This window comes from Pezoporus flaviventris, unplaced genomic scaffold, assembly GCF_033815535.1.
Source record: "Pezoporus flaviventris isolate CSIRO_AGI_PZ_B2104156 unplaced genomic scaffold, CSIRO_AGI_Pfla_v1 ptg000267l, whole genome shotgun sequence".
NCBI classification, from domain to species: domain Eukaryota; kingdom Metazoa; phylum Chordata; class Aves; order Psittaciformes; family Psittacidae; genus Pezoporus; species Pezoporus flaviventris.
This window is the reverse complement of record NW_026892814.1, coordinates 257,748-283,164: the sequence shown is the minus strand read 5'-3', so window position 1 is coordinate 283,164 and position 25,417 is coordinate 257,748. Positions and strand designations below refer to the sequence as shown.

The 25,417-nt window shown below is 43.2% G+C and overlaps 1 protein-coding gene across 3 annotated transcripts; it reads left to right on the top strand.

The window, feature by feature from the left end:
- On the top strand, window positions 1-25,230 carry MATCAP2 (microtubule associated tyrosine carboxypeptidase 2). Of its 3 annotated transcripts, none has more exons than XM_061442989.1 (7): window positions 1-216; window positions 6,457-7,139; window positions 16,279-16,422; window positions 18,503-18,635; window positions 19,814-20,119; window positions 20,618-20,715; window positions 24,875-25,230. In XM_061442989.1, exons 1-7 carry the CDS (start codon window positions 192-194, stop codon window positions 25,034-25,036), a joined length of 1,551 nt encoding a protein of 516 aa, XP_061298973.1. In that variant the 5' UTR covers window positions 1-191; the 3' UTR covers window positions 25,037-25,230. The 3 variants fall into 3 exon arrangements, with proteins under 3 accessions (XP_061298973.1, XP_061298974.1, XP_061298975.1); XM_061442990.1 differs by having other exon boundaries at window positions 20,618-20,782; window positions 24,875-25,017; XM_061442991.1 differs by lacking the exon at window positions 1-216 and adding an exon at window positions 9,698-9,759 and having other exon boundaries at window positions 7,081-7,139.
- The last annotated feature ends 187 nt before the right edge of the window (window positions 25,231-25,417 follow it).

The window sequence follows — 25,417 nt, the reverse complement described above, 5'->3', positions numbered from 1 at the left end:
CCCAGCGGGGCTCAGTCTCCCGTGTAGCGGCGGGGCCGAGCCGCCTTCGGTGAGGCTCGTCCGGCGCGGCTCGCTGGCTCCTTCCCCGCCTCTCCTCAGGGCTCCCCGCTCCTCCCCGCGCAGGAGGCGGGAGCCCGCCGCGCAGGGGGAAGGCAGCGGGGCAGAGCGGCGGCGCTGCCCGGACGAGCACCATGCTGGAGTCCATCCGTGTCACCGGTGAGTACCGTCCCCGGGGGGCCTCAGCCGGGCGGGACCGGCGCACCGGGGAGAGGGGCGAGGCCGCGGGGCAGCGTGCAGGTAACCGGCCCCTCCCGGAACAAGACTCACCCGAGGAGGCGCCGAGGGGTTCAGGGGCGGAGGGAACCTGCCTGCCCCGAGGGAGGACGGCGGAGCGGGAGCCCCGCAGATGAGCGCGGACCGGCGGGGCGAGGGGGAGGCGATGCGAATGAGGATGCTGATGAAGGCGTGCCGGGTTGTGTCAGGTGGCTCTCACACCCCTCTCCTCACCAACTGTCAGACAGGTTAACAGATCCTAACGGTATATGTATAGAAAAACTTGTGTTATGTTATAGGTGACCTGCACCAGGTGGCCCTGCCTTGCGGGGGGGGTTGGACTAAGTGATCTCCGAAGGTCCCTTCCAACCCTAACGATTCAGTGATTCTGCATACATGGTACATAGGAAAACCTTCAGTACAGCTGCTGCTGCAGAGAGTGTTTTCACTCTGATCTTTTCCGTGTTTAGGTTTGACATCATTTCCAAGCACAACTACAGGCTGAGTAGACTGCACTGAGAGCAGCCCTGAGTGGGTCTTGGGGGTGTTGGTTGATGGGAATCCCACCCTGCAGTGAGCATTTGAGCCCAGAACCCCCCATGTGCTGGGATGCACCCCCAGAGTGTGAGCAGCAGCTCAGGGAGGGGATCCTGCCCCTCTGCTGTGCTCTGGGGATACCCCCCTGCAGTCCTGATCCAGCTCTGGGGCAGCAGCACAGGAGGGATGTGGAGCTGTTGGAGCGAGGCCAGAGGAGGCCACGGAGATGCTGCGAGGGCTGGAGCAGCTCTGCTCTGGAGCCAGGCTGAGAGAGCTGGGCTGGGTCATCCTGGAGAAGAGAAGGCTCCTGAAGGGGAGACCTGAGAGCAGCTCCAGTGCCTGAAGGGGCTGCAGGAAACCTGGAGAAGGGCTTGGGACAAGGGATGCAGGGACAGGCCAAGGGGAATGGCTTTAACCTGCCAGAGTGGAGACTGAGATGAGCTCTTAGGCAGAAGCTGTTCCCTGGGAGGGTGCTGAGGCGCTGGCACAGGGTGCCCAGAGAAGCTGTGGCTGCCCCATCCCTGGCAGTGTTCAAGGCCAGATTGGACGCAGGGGCTTGGAGCAAGCTGCTCTAGTGGAAGGGGTCCCTGCCTGTGGCAGGGGTTGGACACTCGATGATCTTTAAGGTCCCTTCTGACCCAAACCAGTCTGGGATTCTATGGTATTTGAGTGGGTGGGAGTAAGACTCAGGTTAAATGTCCAGTTCCCAACATCCTGCATCTCTAGTTAACTAACATGCTGTGAAAGTAGAAAACAGTTCAGCACCAGTCTATGTACAGGGGCTTACTGACTAATTCTACAGCTAAAACATTTTCAGTCATTATGGAGAGATGAGATGTTCCAGTGCTGTCAGATCAAGTTGCCTGACACTGCCTGGTCAAAGCTTGAGTGTCTGTAAATCTTAAAGGTGTTTATAAATCTTAAAGGTGTTTATAAATCTTAAAGGTGTTTATACAGGTGAGGAAATACACTACCAGATTCTGTTATGCCGCAACCATAAGCCTGTGATGGCTGAGAGGCAGTGGAACGTTACAGATTCATATACAACACACTCTGTTGCCTGTTTCTTGCAGAATAGTCTTTTCTACAGCCCTCTGCACCCACAAACCACACAGTCTGGAGCTCATAAACCACAGGTAGTTGTTAATCTATTTATATTAGCTGAATATTGACAAATATTTCTCTGTAATGTAATTGCTCAGTTGCAGTGTGTCAGAGAAGGGATCTTGTCACATCCATGCATTTTCTGCTCTCCGTCTCAGACTTCGGTGTCATTACTTGCAGACAGCTCTCATACATTATTTACAGTTCTGTCAGTCTGAAAAGTGAACCTATTGGAAGCAGTTTCTAATTTGGACAAGAAATTCAAGTGTAATGATAATGGTGAGCTAAAAACCAAAAGCAGTGGCTCAGACCATGGCATTCCTGGGATAGCGGGAACTGCTCCGAGAACATCTTTGCTAAGCACCTTAAGAATCATACCTCCAGTTTGGTAAGGATTTGGCCGTTTTGCATATGTAACCTGAGTGACAACTACTTGAAAACCACAGGAGCTCTCTACTTCTTTTAGAGCAAGGTTAGCGGGACAGAGAGCGATCTGTACCCACAGATATCTATGATGAACCTCATTCCACCTTCGGGACAGGTATTTAAGAAGCTACCCAGTAGTGCAGAGGAAGATTTTTCTACAACACTCTCAAAGTCTGGAAAAACATCTTACATTGTGATTTTACCACAGTATTATTAACATGATAAGATATGCTCAGTTCATCAGTTTCCAAAGGATGGAGACAAATAATATAACGTAGGTCCCAAATAGAACATAAAATCCAACACTTCTCTTAATCTCTGACAAGATTAGGCAGTGTCTATGGTTACAAGATTCAAAGTTAATGTGACTGGGGTGCAACTTAGACATGGAGAGGATTTCATTAGTGCAGAATCATAATGAGATCTGTGGTTCCCACATATCCTCTGTTAGCAGTCTTCTCAAACACAGCTGTCACGCTGGAATAGCTGCACGTATATAAATGAACTTACCTTATGGGGTAACATAGTCCAAACACAGTGGATCTGAAGAGAACTCTGCCCAAGACAGACAAAGTTTCTATTGAACAGGAGGGTTTTCTGTCCTTTAGTACTCTAAAAATGCCAAAAAGGGGAGAGGCAGCTCTTCTGCCCCTCCTCGCTTCCTCACATCATCACTTTCCACGTTTCATTTAGCAATTCACCTGTCTCTAGGATCTATGTTTTTATTGTTGTGTTGTTGCAGAGAGGAACAAAATATCATTAAATGGAAGTAAACATAATGGGAAGTCTTTTGGGGAGAGACTATGCCTGTTTTATAGTGCGTGTTTTTAACTGTTGAAGAATTTTGAGTGTTTGGAAGCAAGGGCAATGAAGACAATCTGTGTACGTACATGACATGATTTGAGGGAGGTTCTCAAAGGTAACCAGAGGCTTGGGCATTTGCCCTTTGATGCTTTGCTGCTGCAAAATCTGAACTGTGTAAAGTCAGGAAGTTCAGATTTGTGGATGAGATACCAAAGATAAAAGCTACATGATCTGTAGCATGATGTGCAGGACAGTGTTATGCAATAGTACAATGATGTTCATTTTCGTCCCTTTTACAAGTAATCTGTTCTGTGGCATCCAGATTTTACAAGATGGAAATCACTGCTAGCCAATCTGTGTAATTAATGGGAGTTGATAATCCTTTCTCCAACAGGCTGCTTTATAGCAGCAGTACAATACCTCAGTACATTTTGAAACACAGAAGCACATTTTCAGAACACGGGCTGTGCAATGAATGGGGCTTATATTCAGAACACTAGACTCCTGTTTCAATAACCAGGCATTGATCCTTGAAAACTCTTGGATATAGTTGAGTTTCCTGGAAGAGAGTGTGGTTTTAGTTTGGTTGACATGTCTGACTGTTAAAAATGATCACTATTACAGATTAGTGTACTGGAGAAAGAACTTTCAGGTTTACTGATTTGTAACATGATTTTGACATTGTCTCAAGCATTATTTTCTAGTTTATTTTGTAAAATAATGATGTGCACAGGACCAATCAAAAAAACTGAGTTAAGTGACTTATGTGAGAAGTGCAGTGTTATTTAATATAATCTCTCAAATCCAATGGATTAGCACTGAGTCTGGGTTTCTAGCACAAATATGCATCAAACTGTATCCTGCTTTAGTCAGGAGGAAATTAAGGACACGCTTAGTTTGGCAGCTGAAAAAACACTTTGCTGTGAGATTGTACATACAAAGTAACTACAGAATTGGGGACAACTATTTTTGATATCAGCCATGTGCACATGAAACCTGCCAGCGCGTGTTCAGCTCTTGACCACCACTGATGACACTGGCAGGAGAATTAACATCACTGACTTGTGATACTCAGTCACAAGAAATTATCTCGCTATAACTGCATTTATTACCAGCCAACTATACTTCTTACCTCTGAAAGCTTACTATCAGGAGATTTTGGTACTGGATCAACACAAGAGTTTGAGGATGTTAAGGTAATTTTGAGTTGTTTCTTTGAATTCTGTTTTCTATTTATCACTTCCTAGATACAAGTGTGGTATTAATTCAAATTATTCCCAGTGCAGTAGTAATTTAATTGATTAGTACAGAAGGTGAAGCACTACCACTGCTAGCGTTACATTATTATCTTGCCTGATTTAAGAAGTAGCTGTAATTTCTTGCTTCAGTTTTATCTACAGAAGCAGTCACATGCTCAGAAATTTAACATTTCTGTACTCAGCCGTTCTGGAAACCTTGCTTTTCATTTGCCCTTCTTAAAAGTAAGGGTTCTCCTACGATAATAACTGGGAGAGGTCTGAAGTCCATCTCAAATCCTTGTGAGAGCAGCCATCCTATTCTGTTATCTCGTTTTAGGGTAGTTGTTTTGATACTGTGATGGGAACTGTGGTTTCTTACCATGACAGCTCATGGTAAAGCAGGATAAGCCATGTAGGCAGGTGGTCACATATGTGATGAGTATGATCTGACAGAAGTTGAACAGGAATGCCAAGGACTACACCAAGAATAGAAAGAGAACTCGCAAGCTTACCGTGAAACAAAACTGACCTTGCACAAGATGTGCATGCTTTAGTGAAAGAGAATAATCTAATGCTTCTATCTCTCTCTTCCCAGTGGAGGAAACACCCAGGCTGCAGATTCCCCATCGCATGTCTGGCAAACAGGACCTCTGTCTCTTTGCTTTTCAGGGCAGCATCTTCACGAGAACTGGGGAACACAGATGGACATGAATGCAGAACTTAGAGAGTATGAAATATGTTGTCATGGTGCTTCTGTTGGGAGCAAAGCCTAATTTTACTGGGAAAATAAAGCTGAAATTAAATTGCTATTGAGGTGTTCTTTTTCCCCTTGGAGGCATTAAATGATCTTTTGCTAATGTTCCAGTCAGAGTATAATTACTGTATGTAAAGTAATTACAGCTCATCTATGTATAACTGTGGGCTGCAGCTCAAATCCCTTTTGCGGGCTGTAATCAAACTCTGGCCATATCTCCTGTTCTGGTGATCTGTTCATTTCAGGTGCACAAGTCAAGCATTTCTCTGTGGCAGGACCTGTTTGTGCCCTTACTTTCAGCTCACCTAATGTTCTAGGGTGAGCCAATTGAAGAGAGAAGGGATGGTTAGAAGCAGTGAAGAGAGGTCACTTGTGTCTAACAAAGCAGCACAAATGTCAAGCACAGTTTTAATCCTCAATGACTTTTCCATGCAGTTGCCCTGCACCAGGGACCTGTCTCCCCTGAAGGCTATGCCAGGGGTCAGAGCAAGAAAAGAGGATTCATTCATTAAAGGAACCTTATTCTCTTCTTGTACTCAGTTTGGTTTGCAGTGTTTCTTCTCAAGTGCTTTTTTAAAGTCAGCTGTTATTTCAGAACAACACCAAATAGATGAAACAACAGCATTGTCTTAGGGATTCTGAGGGCTGTGTTTGTAACTAGCTGATCTCTCTCCTCTTTAAATATGCCTTATTGTCTGTATTAAGAAGGTATACATGAAACTGAAGTCTTTTAAACTTACCCTGCTGTTTGTATGGTGGTGTAAATCATTCACAGTGGCTGGCCCATTCCTGTGTGCTCATCCTTTCTGAGAGTAAATTCTGTGAATGAGACTTTGCAGCTAAGCCCACTCCAGACTGCTTATATCACAGCACAGATCCCTGTGGGACTTCACTGTAAACACTGCTCACATACTCCTCTACAGTTTCCTATTTTTAAAGCTACTCTTTATCCATATGGAAAGTCTTCCTTGCATGGTAAAGATCAAGCAGATTTTGACTGAAAATTGGTTAATGGAAGAATAAATACTCATAGTGTCCTACACAGAGCCTTGTTTTAAACAAGTTTGTTCTTAGCTCCAAATAGAGCACTCGTACGTGGAGATCCAAGCATAAAATACTTGTTTAGCTGGATCTTACAAATCCGAAAGGACACAATTCTCCCGTATGTCAGGAAGTTAAGATTGACTTGATGCGGTTGCAGTTAAAACAAGTCTTGTGTTTCATTTATGTTGCGGTTTCCAGTCCCTAAAACTAATATTGCTGCATGGAACAATTAAATTTGTCCTTAGTTTTATTCTTTTTTCCCCCTCTTCAATGCAGAAAAACTTCACTGGCGTAAAACAGAGCTTTCTAAGAAATCGCTCCTGAGACCAGAAGAATATCAGCTGAACGTTAATAGTGAAAGCAGCCTCCAGCACCCACCTTCAGGGATCCTCAAGGACATTTTCACAACTGGAACGAGTAGCTACAATGTCCTTCTGCAGAGCAAAGAGGAGAAAAAGCACCACGCTCAGAAGCAGTCATCTGTTCACCACAAGAAACACAGGAAGACTACAAAGTGTTCCCCCACCTCCCGAAGCAACGAGCACCACAAAATCAAGGTCCCGCTACCCTTGCTCAGCCCCGGCTGGTACTGCACAAACAGACAGCCCTCCCTCATCGTCACCAGCCCAGTGTCTACCAGCGTGAAGTTCACCAGCAGCGTTTCAGTTGCAGGGAGCAGCATAGGGCTGCCATCTCGACCCAAAAGTAGAACTAAGAGGCATTTGAACCTAACAAAGCCAAAGCAATCCCAGTCCTCAAAAAGCCATGCTAAAGAAGGTGATGGCTCTGGCCGAAAGCTCTGTTTACTGACTGCAATCAAGCCTTCCAACGTGGAGAAAGAGAAGATTAAATTCTTCAACTCAGATTTTACATACAATCCTCAATTTGAATATGAAAACCCTGCTCTGCCAAACATGCTAGCTAAGCACAGCCATGCGTCCGACAGATTCCTTAAGCAGGTATAGTTACTTTATTTCTTCCTCTTCCACTGATGAGTTTTTCCTGCACCTATTAAGGTGGTATTTGGCTTTGTTTGTAGCAAGTTATTTCTCCTTAACATCCTCCCCTACTGTTTGAAAAATGCATCAAAGAATACAACAGTAGTATATATAATATATAGTAATATATACTATATTAATAGTATAGTAGTATATTAGTAATATATATATACTATATAATATATAGCAATATATATATAATAATACTGAAAGAAAATATTTTTGATTAAAAAAGGAACCTCTTCCTCATATTTACAGGATGCTCTAGGGTAGAGGCACAGTTCCTTTTAAATGGGTTTACATGAAACATGATTTAAGGCAAGAAAGCTTTTCGGGCAATGAAGCAGAGTGTAATACAGGAAAAATACAGTACCTAAATAGGCTTTAGTAAACAGAGGAAAAAAGGCAGTGTAGAAATCCTGCCAGTCCTCTTGGTGCCACAGGGATTGGGAGGGGTTAGCAGTTATTTGAGGTCATGGTTATCGGATAAGCAGATGTTGATGTTGCTTGTTTTAATCAACTTGGAAAGGATATTTGCATATACATGAGGCTCAGTCAAGCAGCAGACAAGTTCCATTCCAGAGAGGGGTTAAATTTAAACAGAACTCTCTCCCCCCACCTCAGTACTATGCAGCCACATTGGTAACATAGCTGCAGACATTCCTGTTCTGTGTTACTACCTTGGCTTCCTACCTGTCTTTGAGTTACAAACCCCCCAAAACCAAGAACAAGACCTTGCTTTCAACTTTGACCTAAGTGACAAAACCCAGTGCTTATCTGTGTAACAACAGAAGCAGTCCTCTTCCTGGTTTTGCCATTTTTAAATGGTTTATAAAGATCTTACTCAAGTCTGACAATCTTTCTAGAGAATGTCATGTTTCTAGTGATTACTTGGGAGGAGATCCTGCTGGTCCATGAGTTTCACTTCTTTGTGATATGAATATTTCACTTAACCCCTCCCCAAAACACATGGTGAAAAAGATACATAAATTAAAGTACCATGGATTCTAACAACTGGCCCTTGGCTTGTGAAGTGTCCGACTTTCCAACATCCAAGAACACGTGTAGGTGTTACTACCCCTTGTATTGTAAGGCTTGGTCTGTGTTTTCCCTCAGTAGCTGGGTTTTCTTTGTGAGGACAGCCTGTTCTGTACTTCAAATCAGCTTCCATATTTCTAAACAACCCACTAAATCACACTGACACCAAACAAGACTACTCCTTTTACAGGTCTGCCTTTGATTTAGCTAGCAGTATTAGCAACAGTAATCATATACAACAGCGAAGTAGCAATAACTAATATAGCAAACTGATTAATACAAATTATCCCATTTAGTATGAGGTAGCAGAGCCTTAAAAGTTATTTCACGCAAAATGATTTCATGGAATAGGCCTATCATTAATTTACCCTTCTTTTAATACCCCCCCCCCCCCCAAATAATGGATATTCTGTTAATGAGTGATTCCTCAGTATTATTCTGTTACTCTTTTTCCCTTTAAATACAAAGCATGGGAAAATAAAGGCTTTATAACAGCTATAAAACGCAGTGAAGGATTTAATACTCAAGGAGATACGATAATTCTGAGACTTAAAACAGAGGACGTAAATTGTTTCAGAAGATTCAGTTTAAGTTTCAGAAGTTCTTCTCAAGAAAGGCATTTATCTCCTGAAAATACTGAGCGAGTGTCTTGCACTTCATAGAAACGACCAAAAAAGCGACTTTAACGCAGCCCCAAGCCCAGCAGGTGGCACTCTCTGTTTTAGCTCCATCTCACTCGAGAAATTCTCATCTCCTAGCAAGTTTTCTACCTAGAAAAAGCAGCATTCCTCACCATTTTAATCAGCAAATACTGCATGAGCACTTGCATTTCCTTAGGATGATCCCTTCCAACCCCAACCACTCTATGATTCTATGCTTTTCCTTTTGCCATGCAGGTTTTATTTGTCAGAAGATACCTGTTGGTATCTTATAGGAAGTGGCTGTGAAAAAGTACTTACAGTGTCATGAGTAGGGTCTGCAGTAAAACCAGAACTGTGTGCAGCCACCCTTTTCCCTGCAACAAGGACAAGTTCAGTTTGGGGGTTTATTGAAGCACTGCTGGCTTTCATTTGTTGCATACATATTTTAGGAAGCTTTGGTTTCCATGAACAGAATGATTCCCATTTTACAAGAACCTATGAAGGGTGCTTACAGCAACTTAACACTTGCTCTTCTATGACTATTATCTCTGTAAACCCAGATTTTACTGACAACTCATTGATTTTATTGGGGGGGTGGGAGGTTAGGATACTTCAGTGAAATGAGCTCAAAAGGTGCCATTTCAGAGCTTTAGAGGATTTTTAATAACATCAAAAATACTTTTATCCCCAGCTATGGTAGCCTGCTAGGACATTAAAATAGACTGTGTTTTCTTCTTGCCCTTTGTGCACATCTGTGGAATTGGTTAGTACAGAATTATTGCAACGTGTCTGGAAGATGAATCACACCCTGCCCCATTTATTTGGATTATGTTTTTTAAGGCAAAGAATGCTATGGATTTGGAAACCATTAACACAGCAGTGCTGCAGTGGGGAGCACACAGGTTTGTAAGCACTCACCCTACCCCCAGGCTTCTGGTCAGCTCAGTGGTTTAAAACCATGGGCACAGCCCAGCACATTTATTGACTTCTCACACTTTTAATCAGTCCATTTGAAAACAGCGTTTTAAATGTATCTCTTCCACTTTGTTCTGTTTCTTTGTTTCTCTCCACTCTGTTTTCTTCATCATGAGGCTCGCTCTTGAGTCACACAAGATGTGCCTTTCGGGAAGAGCACTTGAGAATAAAAAATAGCACGCAGACTTGCAGCTTTTCACATTGACTGACATATCTAATAGTAGCGAAATTAATTCTCTTACTGCTGCCTTTCAAGGTCAGTGCAGCAACTGCGTGCTCTAAGTGCTATGAATGTTTTCTTGTTAGCTGCTTCTGGCTCAGACTGCCTGTGCTTCACTGTTAAGCTTTCTTAACACTTAATTGTGTTAAGAAACACTTGAAGTGTTTGTTATTTTTTCCACAGATGGGAGAGGTGGCAATACTTAGCTAGAAGTAATTGTCCTAGTGTTTGCCGAGTAGATGACTTAACAGTTGCAATTTGATTTAACCAGAATCAGCAGGGGAACTGCAGCTTCAAGTAACCTGGGTGTTAACACCTCATTGAATTCTACATGAAGGCAGGAGATATATTTTTATATACATAGCTATTTAGAAAGGAAAAAAAAGCATCATTTTGTTGATTAATCCCCCTGTGGAAGAGTTGTACATCCTTCCCCCTTGTACTCATCAAAATATAATAGCTTCCAGTTAATCAGTGTTTCAGTTGTGTCTTATTGCCAGTGTTTGTATTACTCACCTTTTAAGTCATCAATACAAGTAGTCTGCAATTAGCAAATTTATCAGATGTTGGAAGAATAGTTAGGTGTGGCTGGAAGGCTGAACAACATGGCTTTCAACACCGAGTAATCCTCTGCAACATCCAGGTAACGTCACAACTTTGGCATGTTGAAGATTCAAGAGCATGTCACTGGCTGTGAAAAGCACTCAACTGCAAACCCCCTCATTCTCCACTAGTAACAAATTCCTCCCTAAACTAAGATCTGCAGCTAAGGTATGTTTATATCTAACACAAAGCACATCAGGCCATCCAAGTAGCATAAATCCTCAGAGTACTACACAAACATCTCTCCTCTGCTACAAGAGACTGTAGATCAATCACTTCTGGTGATACTATAGTAGGAGTATAGGTTTATTTCAGAACACAGTCTCATACAAAAACCAAGTAAGTATTAATATTTAATTCCTTGGAAAGTACTTGGAAAGCTTTTAATTAAAAACATTTCTACCAGCTCTACATTACTTAAACATGCTCCTTATCACACCAAGAACAAGCACAGAAAAGACATTTTAAACACTGAATACAACTCAAAACACTACAGTGTACTGAATACACTGGTCTAAAATACTCTGCTCTTACCTCTCTCCATTATTTGCACTTGACCCAAAAGGGAGGGCAGCCACCATTTTAGGGCTGTCGATTAGACAGACAAGTTCCATCTGGTACCTCTTTGTGTTACCTACAGACACACCTAGGAAGCTTTCTCCTCTAGCAAATAAGCTCTGCAGGGAGGAAAGGGATGGTGCCTGCAAGCCTTGTCTGTCCCACAGATCTTAACAGAGGCTGCAACCCTTTTGTAGCAGAGCTGCTTCTGAACATAGGACGAGCTGACAGCGTAGGGGCTGGGCAAGGGAATTTGTCTTGAGGCTGCTGCTTCTTTTGGTACTCTTTGGTAGCTATAAGAGGGATTAAACCAGACCTTTTAGACAATAGTGAAAAGAACAAGAATTACTCCTCCTAACCAGTAATCTGCCCAGCCACATAGTCTTTTTTGTCCATTTTTTTAACCTAGTGCTGAAGAATTCACAGTTTGGCCTTATGAACTGTGGCACTTTCAGTATTCTGCTCCCCAAAGGCTGGAAAACAAGCTCACAGTTGGATGTTGGAATAGGCAAGATTTCCCCTTTCCCAGCAAGTTCTTGCAACAACCGACTTTGAGTCATTTCATCTCAGAAACATGAAGGGCTTGCTGTTGTATTCAGTGCTTGGGGTCCAAAAATATCCCAGACCTTTTCCAGCATCACTAGGGACAGGGCCTGTCCCATATATCTGTGTCCTGTGTGTGGTGGTTCTCCCTCTTGTTTCAGGGCTTCCAGAGCACTTGCCCACTTGGAAGGAATTACTGGGACTTCTGCTTAGCTTGAAACAGTCAAAGGAGAAGGTGATAGTCGTGAGCACCCTTATTAGTACTTTCCTAACCAAGAGAATGGATGTTCAGCAATGAGGAAGCTTAAGTTTAATGACTTTCTCAATATGCATAGGTTCAAACTTGTACCATCTATTCGGAGGTACTGCCAGGATGTAAGGTGGCACAGCATGGCACACAGGGGAAAGGAAGCATCCTTCAGTATCTCACCCTTCCTCCTGCGGTTGCAAACAGTGCACTGGGTTAAGGTGGGAGAGGCTGCTGTGTCTGTGCCTCTTCAGTGGAACATAACTCTGAAGAACTGCTGTTCATATTGTGCTGTTGATTCAGGTGTCTCACAGCATTTTAAGAAAGGCCTTAAACAGCTCAGGAACAGTTCAAGAGGGCCTTCTGACTCCAAAACTCATGCTGCCCCCCTTGGCCCACATAGGTCTTGGCTCCAGGGAGTTTGCTGTTACACACCTCCAAGCAGGAAGTTTAATGCACATTTGCAGTGCTTGTTTTCTCACTGTTTGTTGTGATGAGATAGCTTTAGAAAACACCTGCATCCAAGGTAGGAGTCCTCTGAGATAACATCACCAAATAAACCTACGCAACACTGCATCTCATAATAGTAACGTCTTTATAAACAGCATGAAAACAGAGAGCTGGTTAATAAAGTTTACAAGCTGTTCTCAAGCACCCGTATTTTTATGAGCTTTCTTGTTGAGAAGAAACTGCCCTTTTGCTCTCAGATGGTTTTGTCAGTCCTCTCCTTCATCAGCTCTGCTCTCATCCACCCATACGTGGCTTTGATCAGCTCTCTAGGTTTGTCCTGCTCTCTTCAGAAAGTATGTAAAATATCTTTGCTATTCTTCAAGCCTTTTATCTTGTGCTAGCTTTACTGGCTTCCTTCAGCCTGGGAGCCTCACCTGCCTGTTCTCCATACAAGGGCTTTATCATCACGTTATTGGAAGAGATTTTATTCACTGTTCGATATGAAATGGAGCTGCACTTGATGTTTGCTTTGCTGAGGGGCAGGATGGGCATCAAAATGTAATGTCTGGAACCCAACAGCCACATGATCCTTTCACTATGGCCAAATATTGATTGAGAGAGAAGTACTGCTTCACCTAAGGCAACACTGTGCCTGGGGGCTTACCAACCATTCAGCTCAATGGATGGGCCCCTTGCAGCACCTGAGCCAGTATTGTGACCTTGTTTGATTTACTAGTAGAAAGACATAGCCTGAGTGCTGGATACTTTCTGAAAGTTGCCTTAACATCCTTAAAAAGGAAAGGACCAAATCGTGGTGCCTATTGAAAATAACCTCCATCCCTGCCTCAGTTCCTCCAGTGAATAACTTCCAGAGAATTTAAAGCCAGACCTTTCTACCCACAGGTTCCACTGGGTTTTAAAGTACATTACTGAAAACTGTTGAGGGGCATGCCATTCTGTACAGCCATACATTTGAACACAGACTTATCACACACACAGTGTGTTTTGCTCAGGGAAACCAGATACACCAAACTAGTGGGTCATAGAAGGATCTGGCACATCACAAAGGAAACTGAAGAACTGTTATCATGAATTGCTCAGGCATAAACAGGGGGCAGGAATTTTGGGGTAGCTTCCTTACCCAGTGATTTTGTGTAAGGCAGGAAAATGCCTCAGTATTCACAGACACTGCAGAACTGATGAAACAGCCAGTGTTTATAGAAGGTAAAAATGATTTTGCAATAAATTCATATATAATTAAAAGGGAACCCTTTGGGGAAATAGACAAGCTGTTAAACAAGAGCTAGATTTTGCTCTGATTTGTTCTTTACAACTAGCCCTCGATCCTACATTTTGCTAGAAGCAATTGTCATTAATCTCCAGAAACACTAGGACTTGCATGAGGGATTTATGTGTTCCTTCACTTCATGCTTGCACACTAACCTTCCTTCATTTATCTGAGGTCATTTGTAAATAACAAGTGATGTTAAGATTTGACACAAGAAAAAAATATTTACTGCCATAGAAAGACCTCTCATCTCTTACTATAATCTTTTAGGCCCTGCTATACCTACATTACATTTGTACAAGGCCTAACGGGAACCAAAATCCCATTTACCTCATAGGTCACCAGAACAGATGCATATTGGTCTTTACTCATATTTCTGAGCAATAAGTTAATGGGAGTAACAGCAAAACTATCAGCACAATCTCTGTCAAATACCTGCAGCAGTGGGTCAGCAAAATGATGCCAGAGCTGCCCAGTTTGCAACAGATGAGAGTGTATCTGTCTTCTACTTTTAATACATCCATCTTTACAAACGTGGCTTGTTTTGAAGTCACAGAAGGGCTCTGCAGCCTTCCCAGCTGCAGTCCCATTGCCTCTTGTCTTCAGAAGCAGGAGGATTTATTTTCTCTGCAAACAATTGAGCCAGAGGTCTGTGAGGTGCCTGTTGATTCTCTTGGGAGTTACCTGTTTCAATGCTAAATGGGGCTGCTTAACCCCCACCATGGAGCTGTGCTGCCCTGTGTCACCATTGCAGTGTTGTCAAACCATTTGCAGTGGCTCAGGTGGTGGCCCAGCTTTCCTCTATTTACAGTAACTCTCTTCAGACATCCTGATGTCTGATCTGATAAAGATAACTCGAAAAGATAATGTGTTCCTCCGTGGTGCCTTTTTTCATAACATCCATTCCTTATTCACGCTAGCTCCAGGTCACAGCAGTGAGACAGTAGATGGTAGATCCTTCGCTTCCAAATTGCTTCACCTCCCCAGATGAAAGCCTTCTTAAAGCTAAACCCCCACAAACACACCTTAATCTGTTCTAAGGGAGTAAATTATGCTGCTTTCTTCATCCTTGAAAAAGAAATTCAGATCTGACCAGGAGGCCCTTCAATATTAATAATAAGTATTAGAGGCAGACAAAGAAATACTAAGCATTACGTGCAGTATTTCTTTGGCATTCAGGTAAATGATATTTCTCTCATCAAAGAGCCACAGGACTTTACACCTAGCTAGCATGTATGGCTTTCAGTAGCAATTACTCAGGGTTGCTTAGTTTCAACTTGAAAAAAACAATAGCATTGTTAGCAGCTGTGAGGGATACAAAATGAATCCTATTTTCATGGACAAGAAATCTGACAATGTCAGAATTACATAGCTGGAAGCAAGCAGCTTGGTATCAGCTTCATGCATGGGGTTAAGTGTACAACAAAAAGATTCCATCTGCAGAGTTTCCACCTTCATCATTACTGGTGTTTTCTTAGCAAGAACATTAATTTTTTAAGGTAATGCCAGTAATAATTTTTTTTCTCTATGAGATTCTTGGGAGCTTCTGCTATCATATCTGTGGAAAAAGCCATTCCCTGTAGCTGGGCTTTTGCTGGGCAAGAAGTTGCTTTCCTCATCTTCTTTCAAAGGTGTGAAATGACATGTTGGGAAGTAGATTACTGGGCACAAGCATTTCATACCCTACCAGTAATATCTTCAATAAGCAGAGTTCTGATCACATCATAGGCATCATTCTCTGCTCTCCACCCACAAGGGTCTTCCAGCAGCAGAAGGACTATTGATACCACATTACCTGTCTAATTAAACATGCCTCATTCATGTTGGGTGGTTATAAAGAAATACTGTGATTTAAATTAAAGGTTTAAATCATAGAATCTCAGCTTGGTTTGTGTTGGAAGGGACTGTTAAGCTCATGCAGTTCCAGCTCCTAGCAGGGACACCTTCTACTAGAGCAGGTTGCTCCAAGCCCCGTCCAACCTGGCCTTGAACACTGCCAGGGATGGGGCATTTACCACTTTTTTGGGCAGCCTGTGCCAGTACCTCACCACTCTCACAGTAAAGAACTTCTTGTATCTAACCCTGTTTAAGTTTGAACCCATTACCCCTTGTCCTATCACTACAGCCCCTGATGAAGAGTCCCTCCCCAGCATCCCTATACCCTCCTTCAGACACTGGAAGCTGCTCTGAGGTCTCCACGCAGCCTTCTCTTCTCCAGGCTGAACAGCCCCAACTTTCTCAGCCTGTCTCCATAGAGGAGGTGCTCCAGTCCCTGATCATCCTCGTGGCCTCCTCTGGACTTGTTGCAACAGTTCCATGTCCTTTTGATGTTGAGGACACCAGAACTGCACACAATGCTCCAGGTGAGGTCTCACAAGAGCAGAGCAGAGGGGCAGGATCACTTCCTTCTACCTGCTGGTCACGCTCCTTTTGATGCGGCTCAGTATAGATTAAAAAGAGAGAGGGAGAGAAAGACTACACAGTCCTACATGGGGGTCTTACCGCATTCATATTTGGTATGCTTTTGTATTTTGTAGTCCATTAACATTATGGAGCGGACACTGCAGAAGTATGGCAGCTATGAGAAGTTTGAGCAGGCCACTGGAGGCAGCTTGCTGACCAAAAGTCGCATCTGGAATCACGTCAGGAAATACATGGTGAAAGAAGGCTGTCTTGGTGAGGTAAGTCACCCATTGGATCAGGAAAGAAACATATATGTCGCTCTTAGAAATGACACATGGATGGGCCCCAGAGACCATCTGGGAGGCCTTTCCTCCATAATGAAAAGAATATTCCTTACATCCTGTTTTTCTCATGGCTGTGCCCAGTCTGATTGTTGAACAATTGAAATGATGCAGATTCCTCGTGAACGCTTCAGCCATCTCTGAGCCTGTTTCCTGATTCATCTGTGCTTGTTCTCAAATTCACCTCTTTGGGGAGTACCCCAGAACGACACCCTTCCTTCCCCTTTTTCAGCTCCTTGGAGACCAGCACATTTCCATTTATTCGTCAGCTCTGCCACCTGCTCTCTTGTATCAAGCTGTTTGCACCAAAAGGAAGAGTTAAGAAAAGGCCAAGAAAAATAAGCAGCAGTCCAGGAGGCTGATTTATAAGAAGCAACACAAAGGAAAGTGACATAAGTGAATAAAAATGTCTGAAAGAGGTTGGCTTGTTCAGTTGGTTTGAGTGCCTGACTGTAATCACCTAATTTTTAGAGCCCTATGCAAAAAACACTGATTTCCACCATTCAGAATGTCAAAAGTCCAGTTTGACTGAGTTATGCAGAATTGCTTGGAAAAGTCAGATGAAACTGGATATATAAAGAGAGAATTACTCCAAATGAAAGCAGCAGCTGACACAGACCAAGACTTGGATGAGATCACTGGCAGTGAGCAACAGGAGTCTGGAACGGGAGCTCCAGAGACAACAATCAGTTTCCTAGAAACTAGGTTTCATTCGTAAACATAATATTATTAGGAGGAACTGTTAAACTCGTGACACTTCTTGGGGAGACTCCAACTGGACGCTGCTACCAGACTTAGCTGTTTCTAAGACTGAGGTTATAAGACTATAGTTTAGAGCAAGCAGAAAAAAAAAAATCACATTTTAGGTCTTCGCTATGCTTTTATCTCCCTTTGCATTCATTTTGTCTTGGATTGTCTTCATGGAAGGAGGACCCTACATCCTCATCAGACATCCCACATCCATCTCCAGGAAATGCTTTACTTTTTCTGCAAAAGCAGGGTTAATACATCACCCTTAGCATGGTCTAAAACGTTCTGAAAATACTCTCTCAAGTCGGAGAGGTGTTGAAGTGGTACCTGTGCGTTAAATCTAAATCCTTCCTGCATCCTAAATACAGGATTGATGGGACTGACTGTTTGCTGTTGAACTTGAAGCCGAGTGACGGGGCTTGAAAACAGCGAAGTGTAATGTTAATACCATTGATCCCTGGGTCCTTTTTTGTTAACTGATATTAAAAAATTCTCTCTCTTATAGGTACTTTCCCGTGTACTCCTCTGAGCTGTACTGTTTCCTTAGGCATTACATGAAGAGGGAAAGATGCTTAGTCTTCAGCAAAGAGTTTTCCTTCTTCTTCCCATTCATTTGTTTAAAAAGTCTTTTTAAACTCAAAAATGACAAAATACATCAATTTGCATTAATTTCCTTCTCTGGCAGCTTTTGTTTTGATTACCAGTTTTCCATTGGTAATCACAAAGTAAGAACTAAATGGTATATAAATATATGCACACTATTTATATATACACCAAATATATATACCAAATACATGTATGGTATATGTATTTGTTTTCCTGGTGTAAAAAACCCCAATACCAGTTTTTTAATATTTCAGTTCTGCATCATGTAGCAGGAAATCAAGTACACAGTGCTTCCCCTTTTATTTATATGGCTTTAGAACTGCAACTAACAAGATCTAAGAGAGTCAAGTATATAGACACCTAGTTTAATTATGTGTGCTTGTCTAATATTTTTCATTACTCAGTAATACCAAGATATTTAGAGACAGTTCCAAAAAATCGGGTGCGTATCTCAGTGCACATGCTGAGACCTGAGGTTTTGTCAGCAGCACAGATAGCTCAGTGGAGTCAGAAGTGTCTCTCAGACTCGATTCCTGGTAGCAAAGAAGAGCTGTGAAGGTCAAGGGACCAAAGAGTAATGCAGTAATGGGAGGGTCAAAGGAAAAAGCAGGACTGGGAGTGCGAAGAGAGCTCTTTGCTACCTGAACTCTCTCATCTTTAGATTGTGGTCCATCTCACGGAGGACCTGCTGTCTCGAGCCTCAATGACAGTGGTGAATGGCCGCCCCACTCTCACTATCAATATCTCCACTGCGCGGGAGCACTGGCTGGAAGGGATGCTGAGACATGAAATTGGTATGAGCATGATATCAGTTCTCCATGCAAAGGGGAGTACTTGCATGCCTTCTGACTCCTTTTGCAATGATGGCCAGGCACTGTACATATACAGAAGGAACATTCCTATCTAAAAATCTATGCTGCAGGTTCAAGGGAAGGAGAAGCCTATTTATCACTGCACCATGCACTAAAAGGATTCCTAGGGTTCACGCACGTCTGCATTTTAGATTAGATCAGGAGTGGGCTTTTGAAGTGAGCGTGCCAGCTTTCCCACTTACTGCACTGAGGTTCACATGCCAAAGGAATCTTGGAGCAGGCAAAGTGTAATCTTCCAGATGATGCTAGCTGAGAGGCTCTGCTCCAGGGCATACCTTCTGTGTTGTCACTGCTCGGGGTCATTTTGCTCATGAGTTCAATTTAGAGCTAGTCTGGAGTTAAAAAAACCAAAGGGAAACAAAAAGATGCGACTCTTCAACCTCAGCACCAGCCACTTCACTGGACAAATCTGCTTCCATTATGCTGCACTGCTTGCAAAAGTAGGCATGCTTTAGGTGTGAAGAATTTACCCAGTGCCCCCTAAAATGGTGTAAGATTGCCTTGATTTTGCATTACACAAGCTTGGCCCAACCCTGTGGAAGGTTTCTATAAAGTTTTCAGTGACTTGTTCTAATTAAGTACATCAAAACTGGATAAACTTGGCTAGTGCCTGAATTTCAACTGAAGACTCACATAACTTGCACTGGACATAGAGGACATAGCCTCTTCCAAGGATTTTAAATCACCTTCAAGAGGCCACATTTCTGCCCCTTCACTTTGATTCTCCTTCCTTCTGTCCATTACAATGCCTAGCCTATGCTAGAGGCATTCAGCAAGTAAGATGCCTTTGAAAATGCCTTTCCATGGATTTGGGAACTCAAGTCCCTGCTGACATTTGTTTTCCTTTGGTATTTGTGGGAGTCCCATTTGCAGTCAGCAGGTGAATAATTGCACCATGTGTCTACATCAGACAGAATTCTCCGTTGTAGACAAGTGCCTGGTCCTACCAGTTTAGAGTCGTGAAATGGGCATCTCCTTCCATATTTTTTATATATATATATATATATATATATATATATATATATATATATATATATATATGTCTGTATATAAAATCATTAGATGCTACTGTTGTAAGTCCCATATTCTTTTCTTTTCAGGAACTCATTACTTTCGGGGTTTTAACAACAACAGCCAGCCTTGGTGCAACTGGAACGGACGTAGAAAACACGGGCTAAAACCAATCAACCCTACAGAAGAGGGGCTAGCAAGCATCCACAGCGTCCTGTTCCGCAAAGACCCCCTCCTTTGGAGAGCTGCCCTGCTGTACTACACCGTGTACCAGGCTAGCCAGATGTCCTTCAGTCAGCTTTTCCAGGACTTGGGGAAATTTGTCAAGGACCCCAATACTAGGTGGGATTACTGCGTACGAGCCAAGAGAGGGTGGACAGACACATCACAACCAGGTGGGTTCCCTCTTTGTCTTCTCTACTGTTGTACCTCAGGGATGTTTTCCTCATGTCACGCACTACAACCTTGCCAAAACAGAGCCATGGGATTCTGGACTTCCTGAAACAAGGGAGCAGGATTTCTGCTGTTGAAAACAAGGTTGAAAATGCACCTCCGTGAGGCTTTCAGACCGAATGTAGTAATGGATGGTTTTTGTTATTGGAAGTGGGAATATAACTGCAAAACACTGAAGGAGTTCATACAGTTTGACCTCCTTTCATGTTTATTATGAGAGATGTAATGGTGCTATGGGTATTCATAGGCACCATCTTCTGTGTTTGATTTCTTGCTCTGGCTAGTGGGTTTATCCTTTACTTTGTTTTGGGGCAGGTTTTCAAAGCCTGGGGTATAAACATCTAGTTTTTTTAAAATACAGTTGTTCTGCTCATGATGGCTCCTGGGAATATGCCTTGAACAAACCCTGACAGAGTACTGTGTCTCCTGCTTCCTTTTAGGCTGTTTCAATAAGGATCAGGTATACTTGGATGGCATCCTCCGAATCCTGCGATATAGGGAGTCCATTGATTTCTACCTTCTGACAGCCCTTGGAAAGGTGAGTGGACTCATTCTTACCACAGGGTACAGCTGTATCATTTCAGCACAGCTGCCTTTAAAGAGCTGTGAGTCATTGTGCTCTGCTTTTCTTTAGTCTCTGTTCTGTACAGCACCTTGTATTACACAGTGCAAGTTACAAATACTTGAGGTCCAAACAAATTTGTACCAGCTTTTCCTCATTCCTCACTTATCAGATTTAAGAGTTTATGGTCATATTTCTCAGACTTTCCTCCCTTTACAGGCTGGTATTTGACTTGCAGTACAATGGATTGCCTTGGGCAGCTAGTGCTAGATAAGGTGGTGGTCCTGATTGAAAGCAAAATGAACCATTTGATGCTAACATATCGCCATCCACAACAAGGAGTTTTCCATTTAAAATTTCTCTCACTGATGGCACCTGCAATGATTTTTAAAAATCAGTTGGTTTTGATTCTTCTCCCAAAATACGTCATTTTTACATTCACAGGACAGATTTTGTGCCATTCTAACTGCCATTGCTTGTTTGCTCTCAAAATCACACTAAGTAGTGCAGAAACTTTGTCACGCTTCCTGAACCAAATCCCTGGATTGCTAAGTTTCCGCAGTTCATAAAGCAGGGCTCATACTCACATAAACCAGGATTCAAACTGGTGTTGTTACGCTTGCATTTAGAGCTGGTACTCCAACATTTCTGCCTACTTGGCTACCAGTGGGCGATAAAGGGAAGCGGCATATTATGATTGAGGGTTTTGGTCCACATGTTTTGCCTTTGGTGTCAGAAATACCCATATTGGTGAGCAGAGCTATTTAGGTAACTGAACCAAGTTAAGAAGCTCTGAAAAGAAAATTGCACTATAAAATAAGTCTGTGCAACTTCCTTTTGCTTTAAGACTGCTTAACTCCACACAGCTTCTGCCTGCTAAACTCCTGAGCTTAGCAGGCAGTGCTCCTGCACTGCTTTATGCCTTTCTCTCTTCAGGGAGTCTGCAGGATTGTCAAGCCACTTCAAAAAACATGCTAAGTCATTAGTCATACGATTACAGATTCCACTATAATCCGCATGGCAAGGCATTCACATTAGAGGTCTACAAGCAATTTAATTCTAGCAGTATGATAATTTATAAGTGCTTGACTTTACAACTTCTAAAATCTAAAGAGGGATCTAGAAGACCACTCTAAATGCTTTTGCTGCATTCATCTTTTGCAGTCCAACTGGAAATCTGTGTAAGAGCAATGCCTGCTCCCAGCATCGCAGAACCACAGAGGTCTGCAGGGACCTCTCAAGATGAGCTAGTCTGACCCCCGTGCTTAAGCAGGGTCAGCTAGGGAAGGTTGCCCAGGACCATGTCCACTTGGGCTTTGAATATCTCAGCTGATAGAGACTCTACAACCTCTCTGGGCAGCCTGTCAGTGTTTTACCACCCTCACCATAAAAAAGTGTTTTGTGTTCAGATGGAATTCTGTGCATTTTAACCCATTTCCTCTTGCCCTGCCAGTGGGCACTGCTGAGAAGAGCCCAAATTCCTTGTCATTCCCTCCCATCAGGTGTTCATACGTCCCGGTAGAATCTGCCTGAGCCTTCTCCAGGCTGACCAGTCCCAGCTATCTCAGCCTTTCCTCATAGGAGAGATGCTGCAGTGCATTCATCTTACTGACACTTACTGGTCCTGCTTCAATACCTCCATACAAGTAAAACAAGTTCTGCGGGCATAGAGAAATACGGAACTTGCACTGATATCTAGGCTGTGGTTATTCCGAGTTTATCACTGTTCTAAAGGGTGATTTATTTGTTTGTTAAGGGTGGAATGGGAGGATGAGGTTGTTCCAAAGGGAGTGTTAAGCAGGGCTGGCGTGTCTTCCAGGTTAGACGAAAGAGCAGGGGATTTAAATATAGGGAAGCCCAGCATTGACTGGGAATATTTTCATTGCCTTTGGAAGATTCTCAGCGTTGTATCGTAACAAACGAGCTCATCTTTCTCAGCATGACTACCTTGGGCATATTTTCATTGCAAATACAATAAAGATATAAACATAATAGGAAACTACAGCAGTCAACTAGAGCGCTGACAACAAATAGCTTCTGTGCTTTAGCAGGTAGTTAACACAGTAGTAAAATCAAATCACTGCTTGCTCAGTGAATGTATTTAAGACAGAGCCAGGCTGAAGTCTGTGTGTCTTCTGTTTTCATTCGAGTGCTAAAGATCTGGCTGATGGAGGCAGCCATGCCTTCCTGATGCTTCTGACATTACTTACAGTGCAGTAGAGAGCAGTGTGTGGAAACAGAACACATGCAAGCTGTCCAGCATACCCGAAAGTGGCTAAGGAAAAAGCTTGAAGCCTGAGAAAATATACTTTTTAGCAGGAGCAGTAGGATAAAAACATGGTTTTGATGTCCTCAGGACGTCAGCTTCTTTCAGCAATTGCAAGGCCTGGAAATACATCCCATTCAAACCATACCTCAGGTCAGATACTTGTTTCTTGTTTGCAGCAGTAACAGAAACCTTGAACATAAAGGTGGAAAGTGCCCGTTTTGTTTCCTTTGGAAGGAAAAGAGGTAGAATTTCAAGTTGGGACGGGAAGGAAGGTCAGTATTTAGTCTCATTTACTGCTGTGTCTCCAGACCGAGAGATGATATGACTTCATACAGCTCTTCTGTATCTACTCCTAATCAGGTGTAGTGCCACCATCTTCGAACAGCAGTATCCCAGTGACTGGTGGAAACCTTGGCATGGGTGTAGGTTTGGCTTTTTAATCAGGATGTATCCTGTAACTAGGAAAGCACAGGTGTGCACTCAGCTGCAAATTCACTCTCCTTGCAGACTTTGTTCCTGTTATCATCAGTGAGATATGCAGCTATCTCTGCCCACCTCCATGAATCAGGCTCAGTATTCTGGATTACACCATCCTATCTTTCCAGAGAGGCCTTCCACGCCCCTTATACATTTGTAGATCATTCATGCTCACTTTAATCTTTAGAAACCATCACCTGCTAAGAGGCCAGATTGTTCCCAGGGAACCCTGGCTGCACAGTGCTCAGCTCCTTAGAAAAAACACAGGGTGAAAAGGTTGGAAGGCTCCACTCTGAAGCCACCTCGCACAAACCTGCTGTGAGGAAATAGGATGTGCCAGTTAGCAAGCACAGCCAGGCTTGGGGGTTTTGCCAGTACATCCGCTTCTGTCTGCAGGGTGCCCAGAACACAGCTTTAGACAAAGCAGCAGCCACATAGATTTCATCACACTGGGTAGCTGCCCAAGGAGCCCAGTCCTGTGCTTGCGGGCAGCTTGTGTAGCTGTTGCACAGCTAAAGCGTTCATCCTTCCTGGACCTTCACTCACAGCACCTTGAGCGACTGTGCGCTCGACTTGAAGCCTTAGCTTGTAGAATTATAAGACTATGGAGAAAAATCTCAGCTTTCATTAGGAAAAAGTAGTATGTCCTGTAGTAGCTGGAAAACATTTGGGAGTGTCACCCAGAAGGCTCTGGTCTCCAGTGGTAAAGTGGCAAACCCAGTCTTTGCCCTGCTATAAAATGGGAAAAAACACAAACTGGCGTGCTTAAGGGTTGCCCATACTATAGTAAGTTACTAGAGGTGCCTTTTAATTTAGCTTCGCATAAGCACATTTGCTAGTGAAAATGAAAACTCAGAGTTCAGGCCAGCTGCCACCATGCCCTTCCTAAAGCGGGAGCCTCCCTGCTTCCTATAGCATGCTGCCCTTCACTCCCTTTCTAGTCCCTCAGTCTTTGGCACAGTGTTTCTGCCCTTCTCTTGTCAACCTTTCCACCTCTTTGAGAAGAGACTCAAAGACTCATATGTGCTCCATTGTTTCCCTCTCAATTCCTGCAGCTGCTGTAGATGATTCTCATCCAGGTTGCTACAAGTGTGTTCACCGATTGGGTCAAAAGCAGAATCCGGTAGTGTGGCATTTGCTAAAATGATATGGGTTTTTTTGCATCTTCCACTGATGCACACAGTTACTCAGAGAATCACAGAGTGGTTTGGGTTGGAAAGGACCTTAGAGCTCATCTACTTCCAACCCCACTCATGTTTTCAAAAGAGTCTCACAAGCTTTTAAATCCCCTGCTCCAAAATATTTTCTCACATACAAGAGAGAATTTAGAGTCACAGCAGAGAAGCAACAGGCCTACAGTGTGAAGTTAAACCATGTCCTTCCTTGCAGATCTCATATGAAGATGTGGACCGCCTGAAAGGATTAGCCGTGATTGAGAACATGAGGGTACCACACTTTCTGCAAGACCATGCCCGGTACATGGAGCACTTGGAAAAGATCATGCAAGTCAATAAGCTGACTGATGAGGAGCTCCAGGATCTCATAAACTAACAGCATTAGCCCACCGTTCACATACTCTGTGAGGATGCAGAACTGGACTTCCAAGAGCTTGTAAAAGCGGAGTTACGAGAGGTGGCATGGGAAGGGTAGCCAGAATATGTGGAATTGGGGAAAAGCCCATTAATGTTCCTCTTGCATTGTGATTGTATCCTGATCATTTTTTAAGGCTTTTGTGCATTTTTTTACATTTGGCTTAGAAATTCTTTTGCAGTGATCTGTCCAATCTTCTGCTCTGTTTTATATGCTTGGTATAGTGCTTGACACTGCCTTTTCCCACCCAGGTTTAGAGGTGGAGGAAAGGAGAAAAAGGAGAAATTCCCCCTTAGTTCTCTTGTATTTGCCCCGTCTTTGGTCCTAGTTTTCATGGTTCAT

Excerpts from the sequence above, each read along its gene's own strand:
- MATCAP2 (XM_061442989.1), top strand. The coding sequence starts at position 192 with ATGCTGGAGTCCATCCGTGTCACCG. Across the intron at positions 217-6,456 it reads GGAGTCCATCCGTGTCACCG|AAAAACTTCACTGGCGTAAA; the intron begins GTGAGTACCGTC and ends TCTTCAATGCAG. Across the intron at positions 20,120-20,617 it reads GACAGACACATCACAACCAG|GCTGTTTCAATAAGGATCAG; the intron begins GTGGGTTCCCTC and ends GCTTCCTTTTAG.